The sequence below is a fragment of the Triticum aestivum genome, chromosome 5B, assembly GCF_018294505.1.
Source record: "Triticum aestivum cultivar Chinese Spring chromosome 5B, IWGSC CS RefSeq v2.1, whole genome shotgun sequence".
In the NCBI taxonomy this organism is placed as follows: domain Eukaryota; kingdom Viridiplantae; phylum Streptophyta; class Magnoliopsida; order Poales; family Poaceae; genus Triticum; species Triticum aestivum.
The window spans coordinates 692825191-692849485 of NC_057807.1; the positions used below are offsets into that span (position 1 = coordinate 692825191).

The 24295-nt window shown below is 46.7% G+C and overlaps 1 protein-coding gene across 1 annotated transcript; it reads left to right on the forward strand.

Annotated features, from left to right (window-relative positions):
• The first annotated feature begins 3088 nt into the window (after window positions 1-3088).
• On the forward strand, window positions 3089-23981 carry LOC123114291 (uncharacterized). The gene is made up of 10 exons (XM_044535717.1): window positions 3089-3245; window positions 3352-3533; window positions 3629-3884; window positions 4005-4239; window positions 4310-4460; window positions 4579-4761; window positions 5346-5400; window positions 11346-11427; window positions 11512-11595; window positions 22292-23981. Exons 2-10 carry the CDS (start codon window positions 3405-3407, stop codon window positions 23964-23966), a joined length of 2850 nt encoding a protein of 949 aa, XP_044391652.1. The 5' UTR covers window positions 3089-3245; window positions 3352-3404; the 3' UTR covers window positions 23967-23981.
• Window positions 23982-24295: the final 314 nt, after the last annotated feature.

Genomic DNA, 24295 nt, shown 5'->3' on the forward strand with positions numbered 1-24295 from the left:
GCTGTAGAGTAATCCTTCTCAACAGAATCGCGCGCAAACAAGGCAGCAGCCATCTCAACAATTTAGCCCTGAAGATGATCGAGGATGACGGCGGGCGAGTGGCTGACCTGAAGCGGCGACTCGCGACCGAGGAGCAGCGGGCTCGCCTGGCCGCTTCGTCACCGGAAGGGGAGGAAGAGAGCCCTTGCATCGCCGCTCGCGTCTTCATTGCCGGAGGCGGAGGAGACAGCCCGCCCGTGTCGCCGCCGCTGAGGTTTTTTGCTTTGCGGCCGCGTATGGAAGAATTTACGGAGTCGATTACGTTAGGGACAGTATATACATGCTTCTAATTTCTTCCTTCCTACAAGCAGCCCACTGAGGCCCAGTAGCCATTGGACACGGTCCGGGACGGTCCAGTCCCGGTCCGAGCCGTCGGTTGGACCGCCTGCCGGCGCTCCGGTCCGGACCGGACCGAGCAGGGCAGTGGTCCTGATTTCACGGACTGGGCCGGCAGGCGTGAAGCTCGGTGCGGACCGGCGGTCCTCATGGTCCCGGCGACGTCCAATCACTGCCATGTGGGCCCAGGGTGTCGGAGAGGTCGTTGGAGTAGCAGCACGGTGGCCGGAGCCGGAGATGACACACCTGAGGCGTGGCGGCACGAGGGAGAGGCACGGGAGAGAGAGGGAGTCGCACGGCTGCGCGGCCGCGCGGGGGAGAGGGCGAGCAGCCGCGCGAGGGAGCGGCGGCGCGAGGTAGAGGCGTGGCGGCGCAAGGTGGAGGGGCGCGGTACCGGGGAGAGGGAGGCAACGCAGGGGAGAGAGGAAGCAGCCCGTGCGGCGCCATGGGCATGGACGTGGACGGCGGCTAGGTCACGCACGCACCGTGTATATGTATTGGGCTCTCCAAATTAGCTCTAATTGGGCTGGGCCTTCGGTCCTCCGAGCCGGACCGAGCTTTTAGCAGACCGGACCGAACGAATTTCGGTCTCCTTTTCACATACCGGACCGGCCATGTTATTTAGCGAGCCAAGACCGTACGGTCCGGTCCATAACGAGCCGCGAGCCGGGCCAAAAGCCCGCTCGCCACGTCCACCCTGAGTAGCCAACAGAGAAAGGAAAAATCGAAGGAGCTTCTTATTTGTTCATTTTTGGACCATATATATACTGCTAAGTTTATGAATCTATTGTCACAGACCTTGCGCGCTCACGCTTCATTCCTAGATGTGCTTCTGTAAAAAAGAATCCGTTCTCCAGATGACTTTCTTCTCTATAAGAAGTTTGGTCACCTTCCAATTGGAATTGCTGCATATAACAGCAGGGATGGCCCCTACTGTATCCTTCTGATGTGAAACATTTGATGTCAAGTTTATTGTGGCGTGTGAAATAAGTAGTTGATGGTGCAATCATAAGTAGAGTGAAGTGGGTTAATAAGATGTTTAGATCATCACTTATTTTTTTCATGGTTGATGGTTACTTGTTTTCTCGCATTGTATATTTTCGGTATATATCAAGACTATTTTTCAATACATGTTTAACATTTTTGAAATATAGGATCAACATTTTTTAAAGTTTATATTCTTATGTTCAATTTTTTATTACATGTTCTACATTTTGCGTGTACACCAGAACATTTTTTGTATGCGTTTCACATTTCTGAAATAGATGATTAACAGTTTTTCATTTTCTTTTCGTTTGATGACTAACTTTTCTCATGCACATTGTATATATGTATGAGGAATAAGTTTTTATACATGTTTACCATTTGAAATATATGATTAACATTTTTTATACAAGATGAACATTTATTCGATTGCTTGATCAACATTTTTTAAATACATGAACAAATTTTTACATACACGTTGTATATTTTTTATATATTGATTTTCCGTGTATATGAGAAACAGTTTTAATATACACATTTAACATTTTTCAAATGCTATATTAACAATTTTTTTTAAAAATGTAGATATACTCAAAACATTTTAAAAAGTTAAAAAATTATATATATATAATCAAAACATTTTAAGTAAAAAAGTAAGAAAATAAAAAATGAGAGTAAAAAATCAAAAAGAAAAAACATGGAAAAGAAACGAGGCTGTGGATGCCTGCGAGCTGGGCCGGCCCAGTCTTGCTCTCCCACAGGCGAAGCAGCCTACGTCTCGCGTCAAGCTAGATATAGGCGCGCCCGAAAATCTTGGAGGTGAATAGGGAACTATGCTTTCTGAGTGTGGTGTTTTAGTGCTCGGGTTCCATGGAGCCCTTTATTTGAATCATTCAAAAATCACATTCCGAAGTATGAAAAAAAACAAAAAATGGACATGTGTGTAAATTGTCAGGAGAAAATACATTGTTTCACGAGCTACACAAAAAAGTTAAAATCATTGGTTTTATATGGTGAACAATGCCGTTTTCAAGATCACCAAATTTTCATTTTGGTATAGCTCACTGTCAATGTATTTTCTCATGAAACCCCAAAAAAGTTAAAATTGTTGGTTTTATATGGTGAACAATGCCGTTTTCAAGATCACCAAATCGTTGGTTTTATATGGTGAACATGCAGTATACATCCCTACGACATTGTGTATTTTTTTCAGAATATTTGAAAACATTGAAACATTTGTTTTGAATTTTTCAAAAAACAATGCTCAATGGAGATAGGGCACCAAAATTTCTGACTTTACATTTCTTAGATGGAAGAAAATATTAGTGTTTTCCTCTTTGATTATTAAATAAAATAAAACGTAAAATCCCAAGGTAAAATCATCGACTGTAAAATGGAGTAATCAAGTAGTCACTTGGACGATAGCAATAATTCTACAAATAAAAATCTCCAAGTCGTGGTTGCAAGTCAATGTTGATCGGTTCTTGTCCATTCTTTCGCTGCCACCAAGTTGGCGAGCTGTCAATTTGTTATCACTTCGCAGGGGACATTTTGATCACCACTTGTTTTCATTTTATATTCCCATTCCACTATATATTGTATAGGTATAGAGCTGAATTTTCTTGGCCGGTCTACATCGCAATCAGTAGATGTTTGTGTAGACGTGAGGAGTTTCCATGTCGTCTTCTTACTGCCTTCTCTTCCCTGCCTCTCGGGCCATATGTGACAGCCCATCCTGTGGTGGCTAACCATAGGGAGGAGATTAAGGTCCGTCCCATCTGCACGGTGGGAACACAAGACAAGCAGAGCTCGATCAACGACTGAAGGTTAAGCTCATCGACTCCGATGCCAGGTATCTGAGTCAGAGTGCATGTAAGAAGAACAAGGTATATAAACATGTTTATTCTTTTTTTAAATCATAAGCAATTCTTTGTGAAAGTTATGCATATATACAACGTTTCCGCTTATCTGAAACGATTTCCGTGTTATTAGATTATGGGGACATGAAGGCTCGTCCTAGCCGCCAGCCGGAGATATAGGGTACTATGGCGAGCAATTTACAGAACAAAAGTCCACTCACAAGGGAGTTTCGACTCGAGTTCTTACAAAGTATTACGAATAATTTTTCTGACGACCGTATAATTGGCAAGGGTGGGTTTGGAGTAGTTTACAAGGTGCGATTTTTAATTATGTTTTGTATTTTCTTACCTGATCTGCTACTGCAAACTTCAAGTACCCATGTGCCATATGATGAAGAAATACTTAACAGGGAGTATTGAACAATGGGGAAGAGATTGCCCTGAAGAAGCTTAATCACACAGGGCTTGACGACAAGGAATTTACAAATGAGTTCAATAACATTATTAGGGCTCATCATCAAAACATTGTACAGTTTGCTGGCTATTGCTACCATCCAGGTACTAGCTGGATAATGCACGATGGACAATATATCTTTGCTCATGAGCCAATAAGAATTCTTTGCTTTGAATATTTGCACGGTGGAAACCTTGAGAGTCTCCTTTCTGGTACGACTGTGCCCTAATAAGACTATCTTATTTTGCATGAAAAGAAGCATTATAGAAATTTACGACCTCTTTCAATCTCTCAATTGACATCTTTGAATACATTACTGTTTATTTCTACAGATGAGCAGCCATGCAGACCTGATTGGCAGACATGTTACAAAATAATTAAGGGAGTCAGTCAGGGTTTGAATTATCTTCATAATGCACATGAAGAATCTATTTATCATCTAGACTTAAAGCCGGCCAATGTATTGCTGGACAAGAATATGATTCCGAAAATTGGAGATTTTGGTATATCAAGAATCTTCTCATTAACAAAAACCATTACCACTGCAACACGAATGATGGGGACACTGTGAGTTGGTACCTTATGATAATTTGGTATATAACTTCGTAGCAAATTAAATGGATATGATACCATGCAGGGGATACATGCCACCAGAATATATCAACAAACAAGAAATCTCACCAAAATATGACGTGTTCAGTTTGGGTGCCGTAGTCATACAAATAATGGCTGGACGCCAGAGGTACCGCGATTGTGGAAGTATTTCAAATGAGAAAATCATTGAGCTTGTAAGAAAAAAAAAGAGTTTCTGAATCATGAATACTCGTCTATCTTAAATTAATGTTTGGTCTTATTCTTGCTCAATACATGTATGCAGTATGTCAACATTTTGTTTTGACATTGCAGGTATGTGAGAAATGGCGAAAGCTACATCCAACAATGTCGTCACACACATGGCTAGAAATCCAGACATGCATCGAAATAGCATTAAGATGTTTGGAGGATGACCAAGATAAACGACCGACTATAAAAGAGATTGTCGGTGAACTTAATAGGATTGGTATTGAAACGCTGTCACTTTCAAACGAGGTATTGAAAGATTTGTGATACTTATACTCTAGCTATTGATACCTTTGTTTATGAAACAGTAGGAGCTACAATACTGGAAAACATTTTTTTCCCTCAGGATATGTCAAACGTACTCCCTCCCTCCTGGTATATAAGACCTGAACGTATTTTTTTATAGGAATACACATGAGCATCAAAAAACCGAAAGAGAGGGAGCAATTAGATAATACTCTGTAGCTTAAAAAAATTGAGTTCATTACCCCGTTGTTGGATCTACATCAATATCTCAGCACAACATTTTCCTAGATGAATTAATCATGAATATTTATCCCGGACAGCAAAATATACTATATCAACTACTCCCTCCGTTCCATAATATAAGATCTTATTACACCCAATATATAAGTATACAATAATATCTTATATTATTGTACGGATGGAGTACTATATGTACCCTAAATGCGAATGAATTATTCTGCCAGTTTGCCACCTAAATATTTTGTGATTAGTGCGCTAACAGGTGCAGCAATCTCCAACCACTCACACTGATGATTGAATTTAGAATGTTTTACATGGACTAAACCTCTACAATTTTTAGTTTACAGGCTACAAACTTACAAAGTAGGGAGGCCTTGGCCTATAACCACCACAACAACTCAGGTAAGCATCTCCACCAATTCCAGGGTTTTGCTTGTGTTGCCTATTTAGAAAAGTTTGCAAATTTGAATATGCAACAATGGTGGGGATTCGACATAATCTTATCAGCCATCACTACAACACGGTCTTAATGCACATAGCTAAAGAGCTAAGGGTGTCTCCAAAAGAAATACCCAAACGAATGCCCCATTTATCCATGGACACACCCGGGTGTGTCCACGGACATCCGGCGGGCATCCGACCACCTAATGTCATCACTCATTTCGCCCCTATTTTAAACACATAAAATGTGAAATTCGGACTGTCTCCCAGAGCTGCCGATTGAACTCGGTCTCTGGCGGTTGCGAAAACTTTGGCTCCTGCTTGAGGCCGGACCAGTTAACGTTGTGTTGGACGATGGGACATGCAACACGTGGCGGCAAGGCGATGTGGACAGGCAAGCCCATGACGGTAAGATGTCTCAGTGGCAGTGTGGACGAGATTACAAACTCCATCTAGATCCTTCATATGACAGGACGACGACATGTTGGTCGGTAGCCGCCGAGCAGCCACAACGCTTGCGCTCCTCTGTGATTTATTTCTTGTCCTTCAAGCGGATAGGGTTTTGATGAGAGTGAAGTGGAGTGACAAGGTGGGGAGAGTTAAAATGGGTGGGAGGACCGGGATGTCCGACCAACCTGGAGGACAGTAGGCACTCCACTACCCCGCCCCTCGATTTGAGACCAGGATTTCAGACTATTTAGGTCAAATGAGTGTCCATGTTAGAGCATCTACAACCAGGAATTCTCCCTTAAATGTCTTGGGACCAGCCCGGACCCGAAAACTCCACCGAACCGGGCGCCCCAAACCCAGTCCATACTCATGAGCTGTCTGGCAACCCTCATATCCATACATGCGTGGGGCGAATATGGGGCCGCTCGGACACTCTAAAACACGTCTGCCACGTAGGACTATTGGGTGGGACCCATGCAAAAATTCATCAGGCTGTCGGGAGGTCCCATGTGATAGTGCTTTCATGGCGTAGCTTCGGTGCATCACCCGAGGGCCCAAGAACGCGGCTATTTAAAGCAGGACAGCGAGGGAAAACCGTAGCTGCCCCAATTTGCCTCTTTTACCACTTGTACGTCCAACCATCCCTTCCCCTCTTGTACGTCCAGCCATCCCTTCCCCCTCTGCTTCCCCTTCCGCTCTGACCTTACCGTCCGCCATGGTCCATCACAAGATCATCTATTACAAAATGTTATCATCCGAGTGTCAAGTAGAGATCGCGCAGAAGATGCACACCATCGAGGCACATCTCGTTGATCTCCCTGCGAAGGAGGAGGTGTCGGACCAGGATGAGGGCAAGGCAGAGGAGGAGGTGCCGACGGAGGAGGAGGAATAGGCGGGCATGGGGGTTGAGCCCCGCGGATTTGGGATGGAGGATGCGCATGAGCAACTCCACATCACCCAGGCCATGGAGGCTGATCACCTCGCGACGGAAGCATGGGTCGAGGCCGAGCATGTAGATGATGTCTCCTTCATAGTGCTCGCCGCTAGTCCCAGCTTTGTGGCAAAAAACCAAGCCATCCTAGAGTCGATATGTCCATTGGGAGGTTATGATGATCCTCTGCCTTATGCACCTCACCGACATGTGACGTGAGCGGACCTTGGCAGACAACGATGAGGAGGAGGAGGCATCAGAGCTTGCCCCATAGTAAATGACCAAGGGCCCGATGGCTTGGACCAGGGGGTCATCGACATCTAGATGAAGATGAGTAGCACAAAAGAATTCTAGTATGCGAATATACGCGTAGTCATGGCAGTAGAAAGAGAGATGGCGATGCCCGGCCCCCATCTCCTCTAGGAAGAATTCTCAAAAATCTCCTCACAGTTCCTTGAACGATTTGTTAAAGCGTAACAGATGCATTGCCTCCCAGGTATCTGCATGCAAGGAGGAACCTCGGGCGGTGGACTTCTAAATTTGATCGCATGACATGGCGTGGGAATGGTGCGACTAGGTCATGAGCGACTGTCGAACCCCTTCGAGATGGGCTTAACACTTGATGCACATTAGGAAATTGTTCCCAATTCCACTCAGATCCAACCCGAATGGGTTCCTGCACTATAAGTGCATGACCATATAGGTTCATGTACACATGGACACAACCCGAGCCGATAGCTGGTTAAGCCTCCTATGAGAATGTGCCAACTCCCCTATATGCACAAAGTCATATTGATGAACCTTGATAATGTCCCACATGCAACATTACTTTTTCTCATGATATATATTGTCAAACTTAAGGCAAGTACTTGTAACCCTTGCTCAGCCTCTCTTCCTAAAACTGTGATATAGATTCCCAAACAAGGATTAGCACATAACCAGAGTCGCATGATCATGATTTCTGAGTACCATTGCTCGAGTGGAACCAAAGAAGATCTCTTTGAATCAAAGGAGAAATCTCATTTTGTCCCACCAAGTCTCATCACAGTTTCATGACTAACCCAAAAGCCACCTTTGTAACTATTATGTTACAGAGTAGCGTTTTATAGATCCTAAGTATGCCAATTCATATCCCGAGTACATGCGAATACATCAAGTCTAGGACATAGCATATACATTGTACTTGAGAATAGCAAATGACTGTATCTTGCTGCATATCAAAGTGGCTCTATCTAACTTACTGAGCTCATCCCCGAGTCCATATTATCGGGGTTAGATCTCTATGCCTTTAGCTTGCAAAATAGTCATCAACTGAATCGTACGCTAGTCAAGGGATATATGTCCGCATAACCTTATGGATTAGGGACCATTAGAACAATCATCATGAAATATATAGTATCACAAACAAGTCACATTATTATTTATACATATCATTCTTTTTGTTCAAGGACAATACAAATGACTGATGAATACATAGGAAAATAACATCATCATATGATTGCCTCTCAAGCATACTTCCAATAGGAAATAGGACGTCGAAGGAGCGTCCAACCTCTTCCGTCTAACCAGGTGACCACCTCCGTCGTCTTCAAGGGAGAGGGACGCAGAGAGGAGGCTGGTTGGCATGACGGTCGTCCCGTGTTAGTCGTGAGAGCGACCCACCTCTATCAATTATTTCTTGTTGCCTTATATTCATAACTGGGTGGCAGGATCTCAATCTTCCACCCACCTCTCTCTCTCTCCCTCTCTCTCTCTCTCCCTCTCCCTCTCTCTCTCTCTCATTTTCGGCAATCGCTTCACTGATCGCAAGCTCCCTACCTCTTGGCACCACCACGCGCCACCCCGCACCTCCTATGGTGGACTCACGTCATTTCATTCCTACCATCGCCTCACACACCCCTCTATGAAAAGCTATAGACCAAGCCCTACCTAACGCCAAGGTCGACACGATTATGCACACCATTTCACCTTCGACCAAAGTTCCCCCACTACATAGCTCACCGAACCCCTGTTCCGCCTCTTGCCCCATATGCCCCAAGCTTCCTTTCACCGCCGCCTTGTACCACATCTAACATAAACTTCATTGAATCCATCAGTAGTGGCGCTCTCCTCTCTCAGCTTCTCCAAGCCGTAACGACACATGACTCTGGCACTAATGCCTTGCCTTGATTCATTGTAAGGTCAAAGATAGGGGTCTACTCTATATTTGAGTTTGGTCTACAAGATTTTCTTAGCTATTGGTGCTTATACTTGAGCCCAAGATGTCTTAGCCCCTGGTTTTGATCAATGTTGCACAATTCTTCTTTTTGAGTTGATGTTACACACTTCTTAGTTTTGAGTTGATGTTGAACACTTCTTGATGATGCCTTGTTCCTGGATATACGGAAAATAAGTTTGCTTGTGGATCAGCGTGGGAGAAAAGGAAAATATTTCTAGTACTAACACAATGCAATCCTTGTATGTGTATAGAGCATTGCTGTAATATCGAAATTAATGAATTGTGGAGGTACACAATTTAAAATTCAGTGGCTTGTGTTACAATATTCAAAGATCCCAGCCACACGCAAAATTTTCGAAATGTACAATTATATTTCTCTCTCTCTCTCTCTCTCTCTCTCTCTCTCTCTCTCTCTCTCTCTCTCTCATGTTCGGCAATCGCTTCACCGATCGCAAGCTCCCTACCTCTTGGCACCACCATGCGCCACCCCGCACCTCCTATGGTGGACTCATGTCATTTCATTCCTACCATCGCCTCACACACCCCTCTATGAAAAGCTATAGACCAAGCCCTACCTAACGCCAAGGTTGACACGATTATGCACACCATTTCACCTTCGACCAAAGTTCCCCCACTACATAGCTCACCGAACCCCTGTTCCGCCTCTTGCCCCATATGCCCCAAGCTTCCTTTCACCGCCGCCTTGTGCCACATCTAACATGATCTTCATTGAATCCATCAGTAGTGGCGCTCTCCTCTCTCAGCTTCTCCAAGCCGTAACGACACATGACTCTGGCACTAATGCCTTGCCTTGATTCATTGTAAGGTCAAAGATAGGGGTCTACTCTATATTTGAGTTTGGTCTACAAGATTTTCTTAGCTATTGGTGCTTATACTTGAGCCCAAGATGTCTTAGCCCCTGGTTTTGATCAATGTTGCAGAATTCTTCTTTTTGAGTTGATGTTACACACTTCTTAGTTTTGAGTTGATGTTGAACACTTCTTGATGACGCCTTGTTCCTGGATATACGGAAAATAAGTTTGCTTGTGGATCAGCGTGGGAGAAAAGGAAAATATTTCTAGTACTAACACAATGCAATCCTTGTATGTGTATAGAGCATTGCTGTAATATCGAAATTAATGAATTGTGGAGGTACACAATTTAAAATTCAGTGGCTTGTGTTACAATATTCAAAGATCCCAGCCACACGCAAAATTTTAGAAATGTACAATTATATATCTCTCTCTCTCTCATGTTCGGCAATCGCTTCACCGATCGCAAGCTCCCTACCTCTTGGCACCACCATGCGCCACCCCGCACCGCCTATGGTGGACTCACGTCATTTCATTCCTACCATCGCCTCACACACCCCTTTGTGAAAAGCTATAGACCAAGCCCTACCTAACGCCAAGGTCGACACGATGATGCACACCATTTCACCTTCGACCAAAGTTCCCCCACTACATAGCTCACCGGACCCCTGTTCCGCCTCTTGCCCCATATGCCCCAAGCTTCCTTTCACCGCCGCCTTGTGCCACATCTAACATGATCTTCATTGAATCCATCGGTGGTGGCGCTCTCCTGTCTCAGCTTCTCCAAGCCGTAACGACACAGGACTCCGGCACTAATGCCTTGCCTTGATTCATTGTAAGGTCAAAGATAGGGGTCTACTCTATATTTGAGTTTGGTCTACAAGATTTTCTTAGCTATTGGTGCTTATACTTGAGCCCAAGATGTCTTAGCCCCTGGTTTTGATCAATGTTGCACAATTCTTCTTTTTGAGTTGATGTTACACACTTCTTATTTTTGAGTTGATGTTGAACACTTCTTGATGACGCCTTGTTCCTGGATATATGGAAAATAAGTTTGCTTGTGGATCAGCGTGCGAGAAAAGGAAAATATTTCTAGTACTAACACAATGCAATCCTTGTATGTGTATAGATCATTGTTGTAATATACAAATTAATGAATTGTGGAGGTACACAACTTAAAATTCAGTGGCTTTTGTTACAATATTCAAAGATCCCAGCCACACGCAAAATTTTAGAAATGTATAATTATGTTTCCAAACTCTGAGTACTACAAGTGCATTTCCACTGATATCAATTTCTCAATGAAAATGCATAAGTGCGAGCAACATTTTCATGTTTGGGTTTTTGACACTTTGTAATATTTGAAATGCCTGCAAAGAACAGGAGCAACTATTTTAAATTATTACACCATCATGTTGCAATATCATAGAAATATATTATTTTGCTTTATGCAAAATGTTGTGATATATAACTTATATTTTACAACCTTCCTCAGCTTCTATCGGGGTACATGAAAACAACAATTGGTTCGAATCCCGTGCCGAGCCCATGGATTGTGAACATGAGTCCATCATGAGGTTAATACACAATTTCTGGTCCCTTTTCGTTTACAAGAAGATGTGTGTTCTACTTACTCTAAACTTGTCAATTAAATGTTTCAGGAACCCCAAGATCCATGCTATTGGAGGGCGTGAAGATGTGACCAGGGCCGATAATTGCGATGGCTTCCAGAACTCGAATATCAGGTTGATCCTTTGTGAAACATGTATGCAATTGGATATTTCACAAATAATAACATTTTCATTTTAGAAAGCACATGGAACTACCTCAGGTTTGCTATATAAATAGTATTATTAATATTTCAGTGCAGAATAGTTCCACGGTGAATTTTTTAAAATCAGGATATTTCACCATTTTGTACAAAACGCGATGGTCAAACTTGTGTATTGAAGATGGTGAAATGTAAAAAAGGGTTTATTTTAAAACCAAGAAGGAGTGTTAATGTGTAGCTTAAGCATATGCTAGGGTTCAAGAGAAGTATTGTAGTAGGTTTTTGAGTTATGTCTATTGGTGTGGCATCTTGAAAGTAAATCACAGTATTGCAACATAAGAACTTACTAAACATGGTCTTAGTCATATTGTTCCTCCGGAAGAACCCACCTCCCACCCCTCGCACACCGCACCCATGTGCGACGGGGAGGGCAACCTAGGCACCGCCGAGACCTCCCTCCACCTCCCTCGCAACCCATATAGGGTGCAGTTGGGCGAAGCCCGTTCAAAGGTGGCAGCGGTGTGGTTCCCTTATCTCCTCGCACGACAGTCTCAGCACAGGACAATGTTGTGTTGGCCGAGATTCCGCACTAGCAGCAAATGTTGCTTCTTGGTAGCACGCTAGAGTTGAGATACGTGGGTGACGTGCTGGCGATGCGGCGGGCAGCACGAAGGCGGAGCGTGCTCGGCTGGACAACGAAGGCGGATGGGGCAGGTGGAGTGAAGGCAATGTGTGCTCTGCATGACAGTGACGATAGGTGTGGCATGCATTGTTCATCCATATCTTGCTGGATAGGCGGTTTGGGCAGAGGCTTCTATCGTGCCTTCCAGTTGTGGTGGCCGACAATAGTGGTCATCTATCTTGGCTCGGTTGCGGCGGCTTCATCGTCAATGGCGTGTAGGCGGGTGCGGCTCGCTTCTCTGTGGGTGCGTTGGAGTTGGGAAGAAGGTGTGATGGTGGTCCATAGTGGGTTATGGTGGAGATGACAGATAGTGTGGGTCATCGGGAATGGCTGTGCTCGGTGCTATTAAGGCTACCTGGCGGTACCAAAAACTGTCAATAGTCCCGATAGGTTGGACCGCATGACCAAAAGTACTAGAGGGGACCAAACACGAGGAGTCTAGCCAAGTTCTGTCCCTCAGATCGAGATAATACACTAGTCCTGCTTTGATTGAATTGATGGTGGAATGTCTCGTATGAGGGAGTTACAGTGTGATGGTAAAATTGCTATTGAGACTAATGGTTCCGTGGGAGGATGCCTCTAGCTATCCCCTGGACTTGTCTTGTATAGGGGTGACGAGGCCTAGGGTTAGAGGTTTGCTAACCACCATATAGTGTAAATTGGATCAAAATATCCATGACTTGTCTACCAAGTTACTTCTCTTCTGGAACGTAAGTTTACTCCAGGGCAAGGGATCTAGGCCACGCTTGGGCCTATCGGGCCCTAAGGTCGGCCCACCCTTCGGCTTCCCTACATACAGGCCACCCATCGTACATGTGTACCATTAGTAGCCTCCAAACTGTGTGTGGAGTTTTGGAACCATCCCCTACGGGTCTTCATACAGGGCCAAATTCTGACGGGCTCCTCTCGTGTTAAAGTAGCATCTTGATCCAACTTCTTCTATCCCAGCTCTAATCCTTTTGGCTCTGCATATGCTCGAGAGAACCCATGGACCACCTCAATCCTCCTTGGAGAAAGCCTAATTGATTTCCAGGCCTTGAACCCCCAAGCCCCATCATTCCTTCGGTCGTATTTATGTAGGTCGCCAAACAGTTTGGCGCGAGAGCCCAGGGTGATGTCAACCATTAGTCATCCTACTCCAGTTAATGGTTCTGGAACTTGACGCGGGAACCGAGGTAGCGCCGGTCCCACAGAGAGTCTTGTTCCACTTCTACCATTGTGCCTTGTTCCTTGTGCCCAGATCAAATGTGGCTGATGGATGTGAAATAGTTTTGACCCCTTTTTATTACGTGGAGCTGCCTCCTCATCTTGTAAAGAGAGAGAGGGGCGATAGGATATTGATACACGTCTCAATCACCCTTATTCCTCCTCATGCTCACCATTGGACTGTTGCGAGATATCGAGTTTCGTTGTCTTATGTTTCCTTGCAACCTAAGATCATTCCGATGGAGGGGAGCAGCTCGGCCTCCGGCGGTGAAAGATGTGGTCATGCCATCGGCGAGAATGCCCTGGGGGTGCTCCCATGAAATCAAGGGAGTGCCCACCATCATTAGGAGAAAAGGGAGATGGTCGGTATCTCCATGACATGGCGCCATCTCCAAGATCTGATGACTCAGGGTTTCCTTCCGGCACAAACCAAGCTCTTGTGGCTATCGGCACAGAAGGAGAGCCCTACTGGCACCTGATGATTGCGATCACCTTATCACCATGTTGTTTCTCTATCACGACCAGTCTATGCCTCTGCATATATTCATCAACGGGCTCCTTCGATACAATTGTTACTGACTTTATCACCTTATACCAACGAAGTTATCCACATAGCAAACCTCATCACATTATGCGAGTGCGTCCTAGGGACCTAACCACATTCCAGGCTCTAGTGCTACTTCTCCTGTGTGAATCTGCGGGGAGATGACAACATGGCTTATGGTTGCGCGGGAGCTAACATTACTTGATGTCAGACTCCAGCTATTTCGTGCTCCCACTACTAGAAACACCCCCGGTGTGGTAGAAGGTCTCGTATGACGCCCCAGACTTCTCTGGGTATTATGAAAACCATGGGATTCCAGAGTTCTCCAATACTCCACCGAAGGAAAGGGACTCCTAGAAGCTATAAATCCGACCTACATAGGAGGTTGGATTACTGGTTAAGGGGTTTCAGCGCCTTAACGGTATCATACTTATGGGGAAGCAGATTATGGCGTTGGAAGGTAAAATCCCGCCTTTAACCAAGAGGAAGCATGTCATGTATGAATACGAGGGGTCCAACGGTTCCTACCGTCTGTAGTGGGATGACATCGCTCCGCTAGGACTGAAGTAACAATGCACTTTGTGACCCATGTTACCTTGACGGAAATTTCTCTCAATGTGGTTGTACAACATTTTTGTCATGGCTATCTCCCAAAAATGTGAGTCTCCATTATGCTCTATCTCAATTTTTGCCTCATCATCCTTCTGAGCCCACACTTATTCTGGTACTTTTGCAGGGCTTTAGTTCCTTTTCCTTTCTGTTTCCGTTGCCCCTACAAGTGTTGTTGGTAGTGATGTAACACTTTATATATAGGAAGGGCGATTCCCAGGCGATCCCTAACTAGTGGGGCCAGCACATCCGTTGTTTCGTCGATGCTGAAGAAACAACGTAACCCAAACTCTTATGGCGTTGGAGATCATACTCAAGTTTTTGACTTGGAACACTTGAAGAGGCCTCGTGCCGAAGCTGAGGTAGGAATCGTGGATCTATCCGAGTCGAGAATTGGCGCAACAGTGCTAGGTTTTGCACCATGGTCCGAGGTAGTTATTCCTTTGCAGTAACCAAAAATGGTTGCCCGGAAGCCGCCGGAGGAGAGCGGGTAAGTGCTAGCCATAGACTACCTTGCAAGTGCTTGCTTTGGTGTTGCTGTTTGCTACCCTCGATCTTCCGCCGTAGGTATTGGAAGTCACCCGAGAAGAAGCTGGCGGGCCACAAGTGCCAATTATCTACTCCTTTTACAAGCGAGGTGACATGCAGTGGAGCGTTCGGGCTCGATGTGATGGCCTCATCATTTCAGATAGCCAACGTCGTAGGTCAAGGCGAGGCCATATATGTGGAGTGTTTAGGGTATGTGACACCATTTGACCACGCGGAGCTTGCTGGGTCCACGGCACCTGATGGGGCCTCTTTGGAGAAAGAGTTTATGCCTGGCCTGTAGCCTAGACCGTGTTCTCGAGTGCCCCTCGCCATTATGAAGGCACATGGTCCAAAGTTTCAGCTCCGGTTGTGATGCTTGCTACAAAATGTACCAACCCGGAGCCGGTGAGCGTATTTATGTCGCGCACCCACTTTTTCATTGGAGCACAAGGGCGTCAAAGATCTAAATTTTTTCCCCAGGTCATGCTACTAGAGTCGATCAAGGAGGTCGCGGTCGCTAACCAAACATATTCAATGTCAGGGCCACATTTGAAGGATAACGAGGCCAGTCTGGTGTGTCAGAAGAAACAAAGGTGGCTGTATCAGAATATCGAGCCCAGGCTCAAGCGCCATGAATATCCCTTTGCAAACTTGGAGACCGATGCGATCTCTATGGCGAGAAGACATGCCGATTTGTCTTAGCGCTTTTAGTCCCCCCAAGCCTTGGTGTTGGTTTCCTACAAAGCGGGCCTGGGGCATCCATTCCTTTGCATTTTGGTTTACTTTCAATTTTTCTTCTTGTATTCCCAATAACCCCTGGGCTTGGGTCATTCTCATGGCTAGGTTGATAACCGAGGCTTGCCTTTTGTTACTTCAGTTTTTGCATGATAGCCCCTAGGCCTGCAGGTGACCATTGACGGTACACTGTACTAGGGTGGCCCTTTTCTGGGAAGCCCGTCAATGCATCGTCCTCCAGTCCCAGGTAGCATGGTTTTAGGCTCGGCCCTTGATCGATAGGAAGCCTGACTTTTAGAGGACTACCATCTTGGCTCACAAGGCAATGATCTCTTTGTTGTTTCGGTACCAAGGTCGGTTAGGAAATTTGTAAACCCTAGCTATTCCCCTTTTATAAGTTGAGGGGGAAAGCCAAAGGTCATCTGACTCATCTTAAAGACCTCACTAGGAAAGTAGAAATATCCAAACCAGTGACCCCCACAGACGAGGAGTTTGTGCCATTAATCAAAAACAAAACATGAGTAGGGTGGTACCTCAAACCATGAGGGGTTCAACCTAGGTAAAATCCGCATGTGTGTTCCCCTCTGATACATCCGGCACGGCTTGCATTGCCATTGGTATGGTCTAATAAACTGACACTAGGGTTCCCACCCCCTCCCGCTGCCGCCCCCCTTGCCTGCTCCCGTCGCCGCAGGCCGCCGGGCGTGCGCCTCCAGGCCCGCCATGCTCCACCCTCCCCTTCTCTTCCCCTCCCGCTGCCGCCCCCCTTGCCTGCTCCCGTCGCCGCAGGCCCGCCATGCTCCACCCTCCCCTTCTCTTCCCCTCCCTCCCCTCCCCCCCCCCGCGCGTCACGCCCGCGTCGGGGGGGGGGGGGGATCCTTAGCTACCGCAGCCTTCGGCCCCGCCCTACCTCCCCTCCCCCCCGCCACCACCGGCGAGCTCCGAAGGGCAAAGCCCGGTGGGCACAGCGACGGCGGGGCCCTTCTCCCCCTACTCGCGGGACGTCGGCGCGTGATGTCTACTATGCAACCTTCTTCTTGTAGACGTTGTTGGGCCTCCAAGTGCAGAGGTTTGTAGGGCAGTAGCAAATTTCCCTCAAGTGGATGATCTAAGGTTAATCAATCCGTGGGAGGCGTAGGGTGAAGATGGTCTGTCTCAAATAACCCTGCAACCAAATAACAAAGAATCCCTTGTGTCCCCAACACACCCAATACAATGGTAAATCGTATAGGTGCACTAGTTCGACAAAGAGATGGTGATACAAGTGCAATATGGATGGTAGATATGGATTTTTGTAATCTAAAAGTATAAAAACAGCAAGGTAGCAAGTAGTAAACGTGAGTGAAAACGATATTGCAATGCGTCGAAACAAGGCCTAAGGTTCATACTTTCACTAGTGCAAGTTCTCTCAACAATGTTAACATAATTAGATCATATAACAATCCCTCAACGTGCAACAAAGAGTCACTCCAAAGTCACAAATCATGGAGAACAAACAAAGAGATTATTGTAGGGTACGAAACCACCACAAAGTTATTCTTTCTGATCAATTCATTGGGCTATTCCTATAAGTGTCACAAACAACCCTAGAGTTCGTAGTAAAATAACACCTTAAGATACATATCAACCAAAACCCTAATGTCACCTAGATACTCCAATGTCACCACAAGTATCCGCGGGTATGATTATATGATATGCATCACACAATCTCAGATTCATCTATTCAACCAACACAAAGAACTTCAAAGAGTGCCACAAAGTTTCTACCGGAGAGTCAAGACGAAAACGTGTGCCAACCCCTATGCATAAGTTAACAAGGTCACTGAACCCGCAAGTGGATCACCAAAACATACATCAAGTAGATCACGTGACTTTTCCATTGTCACCATAGATAAGCACATGCAAGACTTACATCAAGTGTTCTCAAATCCTTAAAGACTCAATCCGATAAGATAACTTCAATGGGAAAACTCAATCCATTACAAGAAGGAAGAGGGGGAGAAACATCATATGATCCAACTATAATAGCAAAGCTCGTGATACATCAAGATCGTGTCATATGAAGAACACGAGAGAGAGAGAGAGAGTGAGAGAGAGAGAGAGATCAAACACATAGCTACTGGTACATACCCTCATCCCCGAGGGTGAACTACTCCCTCCTCCTCATGGAGAGCGCTGGGATGATGAAGGTGGCCACCGGTGATGGATTCTCCCTCCGGCAGGGTGCCGGAACAGGGTCCCGATTGGTTTTTGGTGTCTACAGAGGCTTGCGGCAGCGGAACTCCTGATCTAGGTTTCTTTTCGGGGGTTTCTGTATTTATAGGAATTTTTGGCGTCAGTTTCATGTCGGGGGGGGGGGGGTCTCCGAGTCAGCCACGAGGTAGGGGGCGCGCCCAGGGGGTAGGGTGCGCCCTCCACCCTCGTGGATGACTCGAAACTCTTCTGGCTCAACTCTTTTGCTTCGGGGGCTTCTTCTGGTCCATAAAAAATCATCGGGAATTTTCAGCTCGTTTGGACCCCGTTTGATATTCCTTTTCTGTAAAACTCAAAAAAAAAAGGAAAAACAGAAACTAGCAGTCGTCTCTAGGTTAATAGGTTAGCCCAAAATCATATAAAATAGCATAAAACATCCAAAACAGATAATATAATAGCATGGAATAATAAAAAATTATAGATCCATTGGAGACGTATCCGCGCGAGGCGGCCTCCTCGAGCAGCGGCGCTGGACATCGCAGGGTTCAGCAGCTCGGTGGCGGACTCGCGGGGCGGCCAACTGGTGGCGGCACGCCGGCGCCCTGGATCTCGCGCGTGGCGGGGCGGCTGCGGCGCTCCCGTCTCGGGAGGTGGCGCGCGGTCGGCCTCCTGCTGGATCCGGCCGGATTTGGCGGTGGGGGTTGTCCGGCGGCGCGTGGCGACGGTGGTGCGTGCCCGGCGGCTCCGGCGCTAGGAGCTCGCCGGAGGACGTGGGTAGAGCAGCGGCCGGGTGTGGCCGTTGCTCCGGCCATGGGCGGCGACGCGTGGAGGTCCGGCGGTGGTGGACTCCCGGTGTCGTGGCGGCTTCATGGTGGCTTGGCTGATGTGCCTGCGGTGGCGGCTAGCCTTCTCCGACGTCGGCTTGTCTGCGATCGGCCGTTTCGGCCTTCACCCCATCTCCTCGGCGCCTGATCGCTACTCCCTTTGAAGGGTTGACCCTTTCACTCGTCTCGCGCCCGGTGCAGTAGGACCAAGCTCGTCTCGCGCACAGTGCCGCAGGACCGAGCTTGTCTCCCACACGGTGCGGCAGGACTGACCTCGTCCCCCCCCCCATGGTGCCGCAGGACCGAACTCGTCTCGCGCTCCGGGCTGCAGGATGGGTCGATGGATGCTAGTGCTGGCCGACCTATTGGATCTCGACGCTGGGGGTGGACCAGGGGTGCAAAGGTGGGTCCTTTTCCACTCGTCTCTTTAGTTGGGGTAGCGTCGGGTCTTGGGTGCGGTGGTGTCAAGGTCTTGGATGCCGGGGCGGCTGCCCTGGTGGTGGTAGCACGGTGCTCTTGTGCAGAGCCCGTGTCTTGGCGCTGCCCGGTGGCCATGGCCGTGTGGGCGGCGTGGTAGCCGGGGTGTAGTGTTCGGTGGCGGCGAGTGTTGGCCGGGATGAAAACCTGCTCTATCTTCGGATGGACCGGCGACGGCGAAGCTTGTTCCCTCTTGAAGGCGTCGTCGTGGCTCTCACTACCCGTCGTGTGGCTCCAGGGGAAATTCTGATCCTCGGATTGGGCGGTGGCGGCGCTCCGGTGTCGTATCCTTCCTGAAGGCGCTGCCTTGGAGTCCACGGTTCGTTGTATGCAGTTTCATCTCTTCGTGGTAGTGCGCTAGGGGTGGTGTTGCTGCGCTCATCGCTTTTGTATCCTGCCTTCGGTGTGTGTGGTGTTGGCGTGCGTCTGTTTCGGATGATATTGATGTTTGCTTTATATATAAAGCCGGGCGAAAGCCTTTTTTGATATACATCCCACACGCTCTCGACCCTACCGAGGACACTGTCGTCTTTTGGTACCATCAGTTGGCTTGCCGGGCATGGGCAGCGCCAGCAGGAAATCAAACCCAGGTCGGATCTCCAATCATGCCTGGTAGCATAATACCAGGACAGAGCTTCTACTTCGGCTTCACCTTTTTCGCGAATGAGGCTGGGCGGCTCTACATCAACTTGTCGCCCTCCCCCGTTCGCACCCTTCTCTTTGCATGATTGAGTTCATCATTGACCGCTACTGCGATCTATTACTCCATGTGCCATAACTTCCCCGGGAAATAGACGTGACCCCCAAACAGGATTTGGAGTATGCTCCCGTAGCCCTAGCCCCGAAACCCAGCTTTGGGCGCGACAATCGACCATATACGACCCCGTGATTAAAGACGACGCCCCAATCTCTGGATTGGGATGCTGCACAACGACTATAGAAACCCACCAGACTGTCCAGGCATCCAATCTGGTCGCCATGATGTGCACCAATCGCCCACTCATTGACGTTCATGAGCAGGAGGATTGCATCTAGTATGACTATTTCTGGGACAATGGAGATATCTCTCTAAGACTCGTCTCACTCCCGAAAACAGAAATCTGCGGGGATAACTTTGCAAGGCTCATCTCAGTCCCAGAAACTGAAGACGACGACCCACCAGAGGCCATCATGCTGGAGTGGGTCATCATGATGGCCCTGGGCACAACTCTGGAGTTAACACGAGCAACAATTGGTCTTCCGCCTCTAGCTAGTGGGGTTTCCTTCACGATCATGCTACCACCGGCCACCACCCCTTTGATCACCGCCCCTCCAATCATAGCTCCGTTAGTACCTCTGGCTTCAAAAACCTTTGTTAGGAGCAATCTTAGCTTCACGCTCCAAGGACTGGACCTCTGGGCTTCTCATGACCCCTGGAGCTGGCCCATCGGGATTTTCTGCACTAATGATGACCCCAACAATCATCTGGTATGAATACCTATGGCTCCTAAGCACACCCCTAGCTAGGGATGATCCTACTATCATAGCCATGGAGGCCATTAGGCAAGACATAGTTTCTACTAATCTGCAGCCGCACAAGTATAAGGACGAGGCCGTAGTAGAACATGCCTGTTGGACAGAGATGATGACCAACAAGCACTACAGGCAAGCTCACCGCCAATCCTGCTTAACCACCAACGCCCTTGCAACTCCAAGAGCGAGATGGCCAACGGCATCGACAACATCAACGAGCCTGATTTCGTACAAACTCCGGCCTAAAATCTGGAGGCAGCCGTAACACTCACTGAGCGGCTCCAAGCTATCTTGGGCGTCCTAGGCGCAAACATCATCGCTTCTTTGCAAACCCTTCTCTGAAACGCCATTGTGCTCTAGGAAAACGTGAGCAATTCAATACTTCGTCTCACCAACAACGATGGTGTTCTCTCCACAGCGGGACAACCCCGGCAGCACAATCGCCAGGGCTCTCAACCCAGAGTGATGGCACCACCAGACGATTAACCTAGAAAATTGCGTCAACAGATGTCGGCAATCATAGGCCGACAACCAGCACTTTTTCCCTGGCCTCCACCGATGCACGAGCATTTGAGGCACCAACCCGGCCACCGTGATCGCATCGGAGCCCGGGAAAAGGAACGGTATGGATATAGCTACGAGCCAGCAGCGACCTCGACACCCCTCACCGCCAGCAATGCACCATCATGCTTCTCCTATGAAGTAATAACCCATCCCTTTACAAAGCCCTTCATCGTATGCGGTGTTGATGAATACGCCAGAGATTCGAAGCCAAATCACTGGCTTAGCGATTATCTCACAACAGTGGACGTGGCGGGTGGCGATATCGACAACACCCTCGATACCCATAGCCTTATGGGGTCGACAAAACGTGGTTGAACGAGCTTCCAGTGCCCCGGTAGCACGTATGACCTCCATAACTACATCCGGGCCGTCAAGAGCTAGTCTGCGACTTCATTGCTAGCTGGCTCAAAACTATAACACATTGACGACGGCCAGTTAGGGTTGAGGGAGAATGTGGAGGAGACGAACGCGTCGGATCAGGGAATCGTGAAGGATGGCCGATTCGGCCTCTTCTTCTTTTTCCTTATTATTATTAGAAGAGGGAAATTACGTCCAACTACAAAAAAAATGTCAAATAAGAAGGAAACAAAGTTTATACAGTGTTAGATAAGAAATTTCTCTAAACTATACATATGGAAACAATGGTTCAAAGGGTAGTCGCACAACTAATACTTTACTCTGGAAAAGAAATGTGGTGTATATAATCACATCACATCTAGCTTATTGTATTTATACCTTTATTAGCAGCCTCTGACCACAAAATATATTTGCTCATTGTGTACATTCTTGTCAACAGGGAGAAAGGAAGTGTTCATACTTCTGCCATCATCATGGATATAATGAACAACAATACTTCAGTTGGCACTCTTGAGGAAAGGTATCAAAATGATCTACTTCAGTTGCAAAGTGGCTTGGAATTCCTGAGTGATACTCTTCCTGCAAAGCATGACCTCATCGATCGAGCAGAGTGGAGAAGCCACAAGGATAGTGTGGCGATCCTCCTTCCAAAGCTCAAGGATGCAGTCTACGATGCTGAAGACCTTCTTGATGATCTCAGATGGTACAGCCATAAGGTGATAGTGGAAGGCAATGCGAACAAATTATCTATTACTGGCTTCTTTAGTAGCTTCAGCAAAGTGAATGATATCGATAAAAGGTTGGTTAATATTTCCGAATGCCTAGAGAAAATGGGGTTGGGTGAAGCGACACCACGGTTTGACAAATCAGTCAGGCCAGAGACTACCTCATTTTGCAATGAAACAAAAATATTTGGTCGTGATGTGCTGCTAAAGAAGATGATGAGATTGCTCAATGTGCCTACAAATAGTAGCGCTGGTTCAAAACGCAAGTGGAAACCTAGTGCAGATGGTGCGTCAACAAGCAATCAAGTTAGTAATGAATCAAGATTAGCTGATCTTCCAGTTTTACCATTAGTTGGAATCGGGGGTGTTGGAAAGACCACTTTGGCCCAGCATATCTGTAGTCATCCACTAGTGAAGTCTCACTTCAAAATAATAATTTGGATTTGTGTTTCGGATGATTTTGATGTGAAGAGGTTAACAAAAGAGGCTATAGAATCCTGTACAGGTAAAAAGACAAAAACTGACAATCTAAATTCTCTTCAGATTGTTCTTTCTGGCACACTGAGCAATGAAAGGTTCTTGATTGTCCTCGATGATATGTGGGATAATGCTCTGAAGGAAGATGGCATGTGCTGGAAAAAGTTTTGTGCACCATTAAAAAATGTGCTACAAGGAAGTATGATGTTGGTCACCACTAGATCACAAAAGGTTTCTGAGTTAGTGCACACTATGGAACCTATTATATTGGAAGGATTAAAGGATGATGTCTTCTGGAATTTCTTCAAACTATGTGTGTTTGGGTCTGAGAGTTCGAATGATTTTCCAGATTTGGAAGACATTGGTAGAGAGATACTTCCAAAGTTGAAGGGCTCTCCTTTAGCTGCTAAAACTCTTGGACGCATGCTACAGAGTGACCTTCATACATCACACTGGAATAGTATACTAGACAGTGAATTGTGGGCGTTGGACCAAGAGGCAACTGATATTGTGCCAGCTCTTCGATTGAGCTACATGTATTTACCGTTCCACTTGAAGAAATGTTTCTCATTTTGTGCTGTGTACCCCAAAGATAAGCAGTTTGAAAAGGACAGCTTAGCTGAAATTTGGGCGGCAGAAGGCTTTGTGAAACGCCAGGGTGTTATTCCCGTTCAAGATATTGGATGTCAATACTTCAATGACCTTTTAAATCGGCCATTCTTTCAAAAAGTTCAAGGTAAATACGTAATCCATGACTTGTTGCATGATATGGCACAGAAAGTTTCAGAGGATGATTGTTACATTGTGAAGAAGAAGGATGACTTTAGAAGAATTCCTCCAAATGTCCGCCATCTGTCAATACTATCTAGCAATGACATCGACAATTCTGACTTGTCGATCCTCTGCCGGTAGAAAAAGCTTCGTACCCTTCTTTGCGACAAGCCTTTAGGAAATAAAAAAAACTCCAGCTGCTTTTTTGGCAGATTGGTGCACTGAACTTCTGCGTATGCGTGTCATTGTTTTTGCTCACTCGAGTGCTTGTAGTCGTCACTAGATGGTGTACGGACCTGGATGCAAATTTTACTTGTACTATTCTTTATACTACATTGACAATTGATGAATAAATTGAAAGTTTTCTCGCAAAAAAAGAAAAGAAAAAGAAAAAATCGCTACCCTCCTAATCTCTCCCGCTTGTAACCTACCTAGTACAGCCGGACGCCGGTCCCCACCGGTACGCCCAT

Coding starts and splice junctions, on each gene's coding strand:
- LOC123114291 (XM_044535717.1), top strand. CDS start 3,405: ATGGCGAGCAATTTACAGAACAAAAGTCCACTCACAAGGGAGTTTCGA. Junction 3,534..3,628: donor GGTTTGGAGTAGTTTACAAG/GTGCGATTTTTA, acceptor AATACTTAACAG/GGAGTATTGAACAATGGGGA. Junction 4,461..4,578: donor ATGAGAAAATCATTGAGCTT/GTAAGAAAAAAA, acceptor TTGACATTGCAG/GTATGTGAGAAATGGCGAAA.